This window comes from Pelophylax lessonae (genome assembly GCF_965119305.1).
Source record: "Pelophylax lessonae genome assembly, chromosome: 8".
Lineage (NCBI taxonomy): Eukaryota > Metazoa > Chordata > Amphibia > Anura > Ranidae > Pelophylax > Pelophylax lessonae.
In genome coordinates this window covers 46,201,676-46,214,098 of record NC_138775.1, presented here as the reverse complement: position 1 = coordinate 46,214,098, position 12,423 = coordinate 46,201,676, and the positions used below count along the sequence as shown (strand labels likewise).

Sequence of the window (12,423 nt, the reverse complement as noted above, 5' to 3'; positions counted from 1 at the left end):
GAGGGATGACTGAGAGAATCATGAAATATCTAAGAACACAAAGTGAACACCACACCAATTTAGATAGTATGCAGAGATAAAAGTTTACTAGTCCTTAATTGAGTTGATGCAAGATATACTCTCCAATGCATTTTAGGGGTTGCAGACATCCTCTCATCAAGACTTTAGAAGCTTTTGTGGCACTGAGTGGCAGGGGTCTCTAGGAATTGTGAGATATCAGAGGGTAAATGGCTTTTTGCATCTGCAAGTGTTTCAATTGATGATCAATTGGTGGATTTGATGAGAATGAGATGGCGAAAGTTACCTCTAAAAGAGACATTGCTTTTTTCCATACCCTCCAATCCACTAATCTGATTGGTCCTGCCCAATCCCCTTTCATCGTGTTGTAGAGTCTCTCTTCCAAAGAGAACACCCTTAATCATAATGTCCAGCATGAAAGGTGTAGAAAGCTCTTACATAACGTATCTAGAAAACCTCATGTGCAAAAAAAAAAAAATATTAAATAATCCTGCCATGAAAGAAATATGGAGGTGGTCATTGGTGACCTCTTTCTGGAAATGCTAGCTGTTTGTCTGCCATGGTGACCCTCTGCCTTAAATATTCTGGCCTGTAGATCAGAAAAATCCAAATTGAAGTACATGTACACCTCTAAAGCAAAAATCACAGAGCTTCCTACCCCCTCTACAGGTCCATACCTATTTCTTCTGACGCCTGCAGCTTTCCATGATATTAAAAGCCAGCAAAAACTTAGTGGAGGGCCTCTCACACCTGCAAACTAATGTCCAGTAGGCTTAGATTTGACATTTCTCCTGCTCACTGCCCAGGAGATCACTAATCACTTAAAAAAATGAGATAGACACAATACACGTTAGGAGGGGAACCCTTGGGGGAATCATGAGAAGGATCTGGGAGTCTTGGTTGATGATAGATTAGGCAACAGCATGCAATGTCAAGCGGCAGCTGTCAAAGCCAGCAGAATATTAGCATGCATAAAGAAAGGGATGTATTCCAGAGATAAGACTATAATCCTTCCACTTTATAAAACTCTGGTCCGACCGCATCTGGAGTATTCTGTCCAGTTCTGGTCGCCAGTCCTCAGGAGGGATGTATTGGAGCTGGAGAGAGTCCAGAGAAGGGCAACTAAACTGATTAGGGGATTGGAGGACCTTAACTATGAAGAGCGGCTGCAAACGCTCGATTTATTCTCCCTGGAGAAGAGACGCCTGAGGCAACATGATAGCAATTTATAAATATCTCAATGGGGATCTCAGCTTAGAAATAAAGCTGTTCATTCGAAGGGATTGCATGAGGACTCGAGGGCATACAATGCGATTAGAGGAGAAGCGTTTTAACCTCGGGCAACGTGGGGGGTTCTTTACTGTTAGGGCTACAAGATTGTGGAATTCTCTACCACAAGAGGTGGTTTCTGCGGGTAGTATGGTGGCTTTCAAAAGACTCTTAGACTTACATCTCAAGGATGTAACTATGATACAATTCATGACAAGTTCTCCACTGTACAGATATCTCTTTCACCATACACTTCTTTTCCACCTGCACAATCAAAACTTCCTTCATTTAACCCAGCTACGATAGAGGAAGTCACTTTTTTCTACGCCCACCTAACCACCTGCCCCCAGGACCCTGTTCCCTCGCAAATACTATGGTCACCCGTAGTGGCTCTATCCTACACTCTTTAACCACTTAAGCCCCGGAGGATTTGGCTGCTAAAGGACCAGGGGTTTTTTTGCGATTTTTTACTGCGTGACTTTAACGGACAATTGCGCGGTCGTGCGACGCTGTACCTAAACGAATTTGACGTCCTTTTTTTCCCACAAACAGAGCTTTCTTTTGGTGGTATTTGATCACCTGTGCGATTTTTTGATCACGCGCTATAAACAAAAAAAGAGCGTAAATTTTGCAAAAATAACAATATTTTTCACATTTTTTTATATGAAATTCCCCAAAAAAAAAAGTAAAAATCAAAATTTTTTAACATTTTTCGGCCAATTTGTTTTATGCTACCTATGTTTGGTAAAAAAAATCACAAAAAGCGTATTTTGATTGGTTTGCGCAAAAGTTATCGCGTTTACTAACAAAGAGAAAGATTTTTGTCATTTTTGGTGTTTTTTTTTTTAACGCGTAATGGCGGCGATCTGCGATTTTTTTTTCGGTACTGCGACATTGCAGCGGACAGATCGGACCCTTGACTGACATTTTTGACACTTTTGGGGTTACCAGTGACATTACTGCAGTAATCAGTGCTATACATATGCACTGTTACTGCAAAAATGACACTGGCAGGGAAGGGGTTAACTTTATTGGACAGGGAGGGGTTAAGTGTGTCCTAGGGGCGTGATTCTAACTGTGTAGGGACATTCCTATTGGTGTAAAAGCAAAGATCAACCGTTCTACATAGTAGAACGGTCAGATCTTTACTTTTACACAGGGAGAACTGACAGGCAGCTTGTTTACACAAGCTGCTCTGTCTTTCTCCCTTCACAGGAGCGATCGCAGTGTGACTGGCGGACATCGAGTCCGCCGGTCACACGCACTGACTTGCCTGTGAACGAGCCGCGGCGGGCGCGCGCCTCGGCGGGCGCGCGCCCGCCCGCGATAGGCTCGCAAGTCAGTGACAGGCGAGTGACGTACCGATACGTCACTCTGCCTGGCCGGGGCTGACCGCCGCAGTATATAGTCGTGCGGCGGTCGGCAACCGGTTAACTCATATCTTCAATCTCTCCCTTTCTACTGGCATCTCCCCCAACCCTCTAAAACCTGCATTTGTCAACCCCATACTTAAAAAGGCCTCACTCGACCCCACCAATCTCAGCAACCTAATACCCATTTCCTTACCCCATTATGATCGGCTGAGCTGCCAGCTCTAGGTCCCTTGTCATCTCCTCCCATGCTCGCCCCCAATCTGTCAGACTATCTCATAATCTATCCATCTTTAGACAATTCCTGAAAAACCTTCTGTTTAAAGAAGCCTATCCTGCTTCTAACTCATACACTGTGTTTTTAGTTTCTCCATCAGCTCATCCCCCACAGTTATAACCTCTTGTATTACTTGACCCTCCCTCTTAGATTGTAAGCTCTAATGAGCAGGGCCCTCTGATTCTTCTTGTACCAAAATGTAGTGTTGCTGTAACGTCTGCCTTCATTTTGTAAAGCACTAAGCAAACTGTTGGCACTATATAAATCCTGTATACTAATAATAAAAATATATGGTTAGCATTTGAATTTGATGGAATGTTAGTGTACAAAAGCAGGCATATCCACAGTAGATATTTTCCAGCTAGGCTGCAAAATTCACAGAAGGTTGCAGCCATTAGAAGAGAAAAGTAAAGACCTGCAAACGGAAGGATCAGCTGTTAGGCCCCATGCACACAGGGCGTTTTTGCAGCTACTGTTAAGAGCGTCAGATGTTTTTTTTGCAGCTTAAAAATGCCCCTTCCATGTTATTCTATGGCCTCATGCACACACAGGCCTTTTAGGAGCTCCAAGTGGCATAGGCGTTTTTGAGCTGCAAAAAACCCCAGGACCAGTGCGTTCTGGAGCTGTAGCTTCAAGCTGTAAAAACGTCTGACGCTGCTTATGGCTGATTAACATTGCTTAATGTTGCTTATACAGCGTTAAGCCACGTTATACGTTTTTTTGAAAATCAATGGTTCCCTATGGGAGCCTATTGATTTGAATGGAAGGCGCATCGTAAGTCGGATCAGGATGATCCGAATTGCGGTGCGACTTGCGCTCTGAGAATCTTGAGGGGGAACTCCATGCCAAAATGGGGAAAAAACGGCGTGGGGGTCCCCCCCCCAGGTTCCAAAACAGGCACCTCGGGTTCCCCCTCAAGATTATTATTCTGATCCAACTTGCAATGCGCCTTCCATTCAAATCAATAGGCTCCCATAGGGAACCATTGATTTTGAATGGAGACAGAAAAAACAGTGCTAAATGCAACGTGGCCAAACGTGCAATAACGCCAATGGATAAAGCTACTAAAAGCACGTTTTTACAGCTGCTTTTTCCTGGCGTTAGAAGTGGCTCTGCAGCTCGTTTTTTCTGACACCCTGTGTGCATGGGGCCTTATATTGTAAGAAGGGCTGGGTAAATGTTTTGCAAGACAAGCAAAATTTTTTGATACATTTTGACTTGATAAACCAGCAATGTTTTGATATATGAGTAGCCTCACGTCACAACTAAAAGAAAAGAGAGGTGCCTCTAAGTGTAGCAATATGATTACTTTTAATTAAGGTATAACATTTAGCAACTTACATGGTTGATGATTAAAACAGGCACAACTAAGTATGCAGGCATCTGGGGTAAAGCTGTCCACATAGACCAGAGGTGTCCAAACTATGGCCCTCCAGCTGTTCAGGAACTACAATTCCCATGAGGCATTGTAATTCTCTGACATTCACAGACATAACTAGGCATGATGGGAATTGCAGTTCCTGAACAGCTGGAGGGCCATAGTTTGGAGACCCCTGACATAGACCATCCTCCGCACCGCCACCACCATCTACGTCTTCCCTTCTTCGCTGCGCTCCACAAGGGCTTCAAGCCTCGCTTTCAGTTTTCTCTACTATAGGGTAGTCTTCCCGGTCCCTATTGCAGACTTACAGCCGTGAGAGCCGGCGGTGCGGAGGATGGTCTATGTGGACAGCTTTAGCACCGATGTCTGCATGCTTAGATGTGCCTGTTATAATCCTCAACCATTTGAGTTGCTAAATGTTGTACCTTCAATAAATGTAACCATATTGCTACACTTAGAGGTGGCTCTCTTCTCTTTTATACGCTGTAGCTCCTGCTGGATTTTGCTTCTAATCCCCTTGTGGAGGCGCCATTTGTAGATGGACATTTTATGATTACACAACCTATCACATTGCTATAATCTTTTTATATGGACTATAAACTGAAGGATTTATAAATAAATGGTTGTAAAACGAACCATCTGAATTTCCATTATTTCTTTTGGGGGAATTTGCTTTGATATACGATTGCTTTGGATTACAAGCATGTTTCCAGAACGAATTATGCCCGCAATCCAAGGTTTTACTGTATTGTACTTTTAGGGCTTCTAGGATTGGAAACTCCATCCCCTTGCTCTTTGCACATTTTTTCCATTTCCTCCCCCTACTTACCTGACCTCTGAGTTTCATGCAATCTTACAATAATCACTAACCTTTGGGGGGGGGGGGGTGAATGGCACACAGATGTCACACCACTGTGATGTTCCTGCCATTAGAAGACTTTAAATCCCTGCATGCATTTCTGATTTCTAGGTGCTAGGAACACAGTGATATAGTGTGTGTGGGCATGGTGATGGCATCTCCTACATGGGGTGTGTTCATGACTGTCTGGGTAAATAGGAAAGAGTTGGGTGGTGCTAGGTGTCATTTAATCTGGACATGGAGTGGCACCAATTTATTACAACAGACTATCTGTGGAACAAAGTAGGGAGGAGATGGTGAGTTTTGCTATGGAAACTGGTACGCTATTATCAAGGATTAAGGGAATAAACCCGCGAGACAAGGCTAAAGCTTGGGCTTCTGGGTGAGTGACTCAAAATATTGAAGCCAGTGACAGTCAGGCAACTAGAGTTTGCAGAAGTGCTCATCAATGTTAGCTAGCACAATTCTCTGATGACAGGGTCCCTTTAAAATACATTAGATCTCACGGCCAAACTTTATGTGGCCATTTCTGAATGTCTCTTTTGGTCCTTTAAGGCTGTAAGAAAAATATTTCAAGGTACTTGGGGATAAGATTTTTTGCTACACAGAGTTGGCTGCTTGCGAAGTTCTACACCTGAATTCCTCCACAGCCAACAAAGTAGCTGCAAGCCAGCATTCCCAGATGTTATAGGCGCCAGGAGGTTCCTGTGTAATATCCCCAATTTCCTTTTTATAGCAGCTGTTACTGTGAAAATCTTACCCCTTCACAGTATAAATTGCAGCAAGCCGTGTGATCTTCTGGAAGAGCTTGTCCTACGGATTAGTAGCCCCTGCTGTGATAATGTGCCTCATTTTTTCCTAACAGATATTTTTATTTGCCATCACATACAATTATGTTGTTGCCTTCATTGAAGCTGCAGTGTAAAATGTAAGCATGATAAAGACTGACTGGTCGAAAAAAAGAAAAAATGTCCGAGCTACATAATTTTGACAGAATTTAAAGAGGCACTGCTAGGGCTCTTGTATATGCACAACGTATCACCCCAGTGCTACATATAGCCTCCTGTTGGCAGAAAAGGCTGTGCTTGGCTGTATTCCAATATAGGCTTGTGTTATCGTAAACCCAAATATAGCATATGAACTGTATGATAGGAGATTTCTTACATATACCAGTATGCTCTACTAGAGAATTATGATGTCACTGACCAAATATGGCTATGTCTATGTTTGCTGAATAACATCACCTAGGAGACCCACCCCTTGGTTTACTTTTAGCAGCGGAGTGCCAGAGCTTTCATTCACACTGAGATGTGCCCTGAGTGAAAGGTTTTTTTCTTTCGGCGGGTTGGCAATGTCGTCATTTATCGTGATTGAAGTGGATCTGCATCTCTGGACGATGTGATTGACAATTAATTTACATCATGGGCCATTTCTTTTTTTTTTATATATAGGACTTAAAAACTCTGACTCTGTTTATTTTTCCACTGTTTCGCAAAGAGTAAGGGTACCCCTTAGTCATTCACAAAGGGAGGCAGGTATCTGGGGTCCCTCTCAGGGCTACTGTTAGAAATCGCTGGGCCCCATACAGACTACCTGGCAGGGCCCCCCCAAGAAAATATTAAAGTTATATTTAGCTAAAATTACAACAAAATCACTATTATCAGACACAAATATAACATAACTCGCATAATTCCTGCTAAATCTAAAAAAAAAACTATGTTAAATAAAAAAGAAGAAGATGAGAAAAATATACAGGCTGGGCAGTTGGAGCTCAGTGATCAGAGAGACAGAGAGAGAGAAACAAAGTTACAAATAAACTCCTGAGCAGAGATAAGTGCTGGGAGGGGGGCCCACACAAGGGAGGGGGATTAGTGAGGGACAACTGTCTCTTTCTCAACAGATAAAAGCTGATAGCAGGGAGAGGGACAGATCAGATTCAGGTGCTGGAGGAAGATTTCTGTATTTGTTGTCCATCACTAATCCCCCCTCTCTGTGTGGGCCCCCCTGTGTGCTCGGGCCCCCTACAAGAGGGCTGGTGGTCCCCCCCTATCAGCGGCCCTGGTCCCTCTTGTTAAAGGGGATTTTCAGATTCCACCCATAGAGTGCCATAAACACCAGGTCAGGGTTGTGCGAAATAGGCCCTTGTCCTAATTAGCATGGGGACAAGGTTCTTTGCCTGGGGGACCCTGCAGGCAAGGTACCTCCACATGTTGAGGGTATTTGGCCTAGTATGGTTCAGGATAAGAGGGGCACATGGCATGCATACCCCACTTTTGTGGCCAACCTAGCTGCATGATCAGATCAAGGACTGGTGTAGATTGTGGGGGAAATGTGGAGGCATATGTTTTTTTGTTTTTTGCATGTGGCTCCTCCCCCATATTCATACCAAACCCAACAGCAGTTTTCTTTTTGCACTGGGGTCCCCCATAAAATTCTTACTAGTTCTGAGGGGTCTGGTATTAATATTGGAGAGGATCCCACACTATTTTTCCTTTTTTATACAATCCCTGCCCCTTTGTTGACATTCGTCTGTTAGCCAGCATTCCCAGACTGACAGCTGAATGGGCCAGGTGGTGATGTCATGGCTTGCTGGCTTTCTGACAAACCAGCCAGTGGGGAAGTTGTCATATTTAGCAATTTTAGTAATATAATATAAATGTGTAACTTCTTCCTGCCCCCTGAGGCCAAACGCCAATTTAGTTCAGCCGGTTTCAACCTCTGAACAATCACAATTTGGTCCAAACCTGGGTTCAGATTGAACCAGCAGCTCGTCCCTATTCTTAAAGCCCTGCCAGGCAGCTGAGCAAGATTAGTGACCTGAATGTTCTCTACTTGCTTTCAAGTGAAGGTCCCTTCCCAACCTCCAGTCTTTGATTGGACAACAAAGAAGCAGCACACTGAGGAGTTCATTCCTTTGCTACTTTTAGCCCAGGTTCACACTACTCCAACATGGGGGACTTCCGATCAGACTTTGCCTTGCAACTTCTGTCTGACTTTGATCCGACTTAATGTGACTTTGTACACTCTATGGCATTGAAGATGTATCAAAGTCAGACCAAAATAGTACAGGAACCTTCTCTAAAGTCGGAGCAACTTGTGTGGAATCATTTAAGACAGCTCTCATTGGGAAACAGTGAATTTGACATGACACAAATCAGATTCCATGTCGCACCAGTGTGAACTGGGCCTAAATTAATACAAAACTGTATTAATTGGTGTTTTGCTTATATCTGTATCTGCCTAGAGAATAGTTTTAGAAACAATTCTAGGCAAGAAGTAAATGCAGCCACTGAATTACTATTATTGATGTGCAGCAGGCAAGTACAACTACTCAATTGTATGTAACCTATTGTACTTAACGCATATGTGCAGCGGCAAAGAGGGTGGGCTTTAATGCCAACTCATGGCATGTTTGTATTCATGGATGACCATTTAATGTTATTGCCTTTCCATTTCAGGCTCAAACTACTGTAATTTTCCAAAACTGATAAAAAAAAACTAAATTAAATATGGCAACTTGGAGCTGTACCAATACTAGTGAGCTATCTTCTTCTATTATCTTTTAGGGAGGAGCATCTGTTGAAATCTTCAGTGCCCAAGGTAAAGATCCAGTGGCAAAATGGAAACTCTCTGGAAGTCAGTTAGCTATCTGGAAAGTAAGTAAATTCTTTGTAAATCAGTCAGTCGGTGTAATATCAGTGAGCAACATTACTGAGTGTGCATACTGTACGGTTATTTCTCATATTTCCACTGTGAGCCTACAGAGAAAGATAAGCCCATGTGCAAAAGAGAGAGACTTTTGTTTCCTGTTTTATGCAGGGATGGCTTTCCTGTGTCCACAGGCCTGAAGTCTGAAATGTCCTGGCATTTGTCAAATTTATTTTTACCAGGGTGTGCCCAAAAACATTTGAGGGTTTGTTATGAACTCTATTTGACTGCTCAGAAACAATTGGCTCCATTTGAACTAAAGTGTGATCTTTCTCTTCCTGTCTGACAGAATGGCGGACTGCCTTGTTTACCTAGGCAAACTGCCATTCTGTCATTTTCCTAAATGATCATGGGTGGCCGGCTGCCATCGCGGCCGCTGGACCTGCTGATTGGCTCCCACTGTGTCCAATCAAAGCCACCCTGCTACAGTAAATGTATGTGGGACGGTCCTTAAGTGGTTAAACCCCCCAACATTGGTGGTCAGTGGCAGTGTTACTTAACAACCCCCTTTGGTGGTCAAGGGATGTTTTTTTTTAACTCCCTTTGGTGGTCAGTGTAGTGGAAGTGAAAAAAACCCACCCAGCACTGGTGATCAGTAGTTACTTACTTGATCACATGCTACCATAATGCTTTCTCTCTCCCCAGTGAGGCCAGGGTTTCCTTCACGACTAAGCCCATTTGAGAGAAACCTATAGGATAGGAAGAATATAGGATTTGGCAAAGAGTAAAGAGCAAATACTCTGGGTTTGTAAATTTGCTGGATGAGCAATAAAGTTTAACACAAATAAATACACAATTGTGGAAGTGTGGCTCTTTTGCTTGACCTAGCAGGCTGGAACTACACTTGTCTCGCATTGTCAGGTGGAGACAATTCTGCCTGACTGTACGATCTTTATTTCCATACTGGATACGGAAAGGCGCAGAGCATTTTATCACCTGGAATGCTGTTGATGCTTGACGGGTCCCACAGGATGCCCAGAAGATGGCGGACCCAGGGCATGGTGGGCTGCTGTACACAGAGAGCCAGCAGGTTGTGTGTTAGTCACCATTGCTCCAAATATTACCCTCTCTATGTAAAATTATACACTTTGACCACTTGACCTCCGGAAGATTTACCTCCTTCATGACTAGGCCATTTTTTGCGATACGGCACTGCATTATCTTAACTGGCAATTTAGCGGTCACTGTATTAAAGGTACTGGCTGGTAAGGGGTTAACATCAGGGGCAATCAAAGGGTTAACTGTGTGCCTAGCCAGTGTTTTTCTATACTGTGTGAGGTGCTTTTACAAGGGGAAGAGATGAAATGTATTCCCTGCTTTGCAGAGACACAGCTCCATCCCTTCCCTCCTGTCAAAACGGCCATCTGCCTTATTTACATAGGCAGATCGCAGTTCTGTCTTGCTGCCCAACAATTGGCAGGTGCCGGAGGACATCAGATACTGTGCACCTGCCCATTGGCTTCCGCTGTATGTAATTACAGTGGAAGCAAGCGGCCGGCGGCACACATGCACGCCCTCTACCTGGAAGAGTCAGATCATGTATATATACATAATCCAGCGCACAGGTGCTGTCCTGTAGCAAAAAAACTGCTATAGGGTGGACCTTGAGTGGTTGAGGATGTATCTGTGCTATAGGCCAGTAAACATGGATGCATGCTTGATTACCAGGTCATACCTTGCATTGCTGCTCCAACTAGTCAAAAATAACAAAAAAATAACCTTGATGTTTGGATTTTTGATGGAAGCAATGACATGCCATTACCTTCTGTTTTTTTTAAGACCAAGACTGTACTTCATCATTTGTTACAGGACCACTGTGGGATTAATGTCTAGTATTCTAAGAAGAGGAAAAAAAGAGAGTCTTCTTTGATCTGTTCTGCTCTGTATTTTTTCTAATAGCATTTGATGGCTAATTTATTATAAATTTTTATTAATTTGTTTCAAGGACTTTGATAAGGAAGTGAAGAGTTTTGTCTTTATCCTTGAAGGAAGCAGCCAGACTGTCAAGATGCAGCTGCCAAAGGAGAGCAAGCAAATGCGTAAGTGTCCTTTATTTACCGTAAGTTTATGGCTCTACTTGTCTCTTCTGATTCTCCTTACAGTGCTTGTTAAAACGGCGATTTTGGCTCTTAATAGTCAAATCATGATTAATAAGCAACTGTAGTTTAACCTTTGCAGTGCTTGTACGTTGTATAAAAATAGTTTTAAAGGGCAGCACCATCTTCCCTAAATTATGTAGACCACTAAAATGTTTCCATCATGTGCCAATTATTACTTAAAGCTGAACTCCACAGAGAACAAAAGTTATCTCTTGCAAGGGTTCCTGCAAGGGTTAAATGCTCATGTTCAGGACTGGTTCCTTGAAGCTCAGTCACGTGGGTGAAACGCGTTGATGTAAGCAGCGTCAAGTAGCCACTACCGGCTCTATTTTGGCTGCCTCTGCTGGAATGAAAGAACAAAGGGACTAAGACAGAGGGCTTTTGATGACATCATGGAGAGCAGCAGGCTATGAAGCAGACGGGCACAGGAAAATAAACAAGGAAGGCAGGACACACAAATGTCAGAGTGGTGAGAGCCTCCGAGCAGCGTTACAGTGAAAGTCTGAATGGTTGTAAGGAGTTTCCTCTGTTGTCCTTGTGAGCGGGACTATCCCAGGGATCCTCAAACTACGGCCCTCCAGCTGTTGCGGAACTACACTTCCCATGAGGCATTGTAAAACTCTGACATTCACAGACATGACTAGGCATGATGGGAATTGTAGTTCCTGAACAGCTGGAGGGCCATAGTTTGAAGACCCTTGATCTAGACTGATACTTTCGCTGAGCTGCATACCTGTCTCCCACCCCTAACCTATTTGCTTAAGCCACTGATCAGTATGGACTAATTGACCGAGGCTCTGGTTACAGTGGAAAGTTCTATTCAGAACCTATAGTTACCAGACCTGCTTGTCTGCTGTACCCCTTGGAGCCGCTGATCAGTATGGACTAATTAACCGAGGCTCAGGTTACAGTGGAAAGCTCTATTCCGAACCTATAGTTACCAGACCTGCTTGTCTGCTGTACCCCTTGGAGAACCTGTTAAAACTCCACCACCCAAGCTACCCTATACTGGATGTGCCAATTAGGGCAAGAGGACACTAAAGCTACTATTATTGCCAGCTTTACTGCTCCTTTGAGGCACCCAGTATGCGTAGTGGCCAATGCATGATTACTGGACTCTAGTCTTGGTTCATTATGCAATAGGGAGATGCTCATGAACCTATACTGGCCTCTATACTAAAGGGCCTACAGTATGTAATCATGATAAACATAACTGTAGGCAATTACTCTCTGTAACTAGGCTGCTACTGCTTACTTCATACTGCTGCTCAAATGTATGGTATTCTTGGTGAACTGAGACAGTGCTACATTTAAATTTGCTGGTTAGTGCATGAGTGTTAGCTTGGTTGAGTGTGATGCTAGCTCTGCCTCTGCAGGAGGCATTTCCCCCATCAACCCACTCAGTGTTGTTGGGGGAATCAAGCAATTTTCTTTCCTGTAAC

At 43.6% G+C, this 12,423-nt stretch overlaps 1 protein-coding gene across 1 annotated transcript in view; it reads left to right on the top strand.

Moving 5' to 3' along the window:
- Positions 1 to 12,423, top strand: part of CFAP20DC (CFAP20 domain containing) — a 476,046-nt gene that overhangs the window by 35,685 nt on the left and 427,938 nt on the right. Inside the window, exons 3-4 of the mRNA XM_082266497.1 lie at positions 8,741 to 8,830; positions 10,828 to 10,921. Coding sequence (XP_082122623.1) covers positions 8,741 to 8,830; positions 10,828 to 10,921 — 184 coding nt within the window. The remainder of the gene's footprint in view (positions 1 to 8,740; positions 8,831 to 10,827; positions 10,922 to 12,423) is intronic.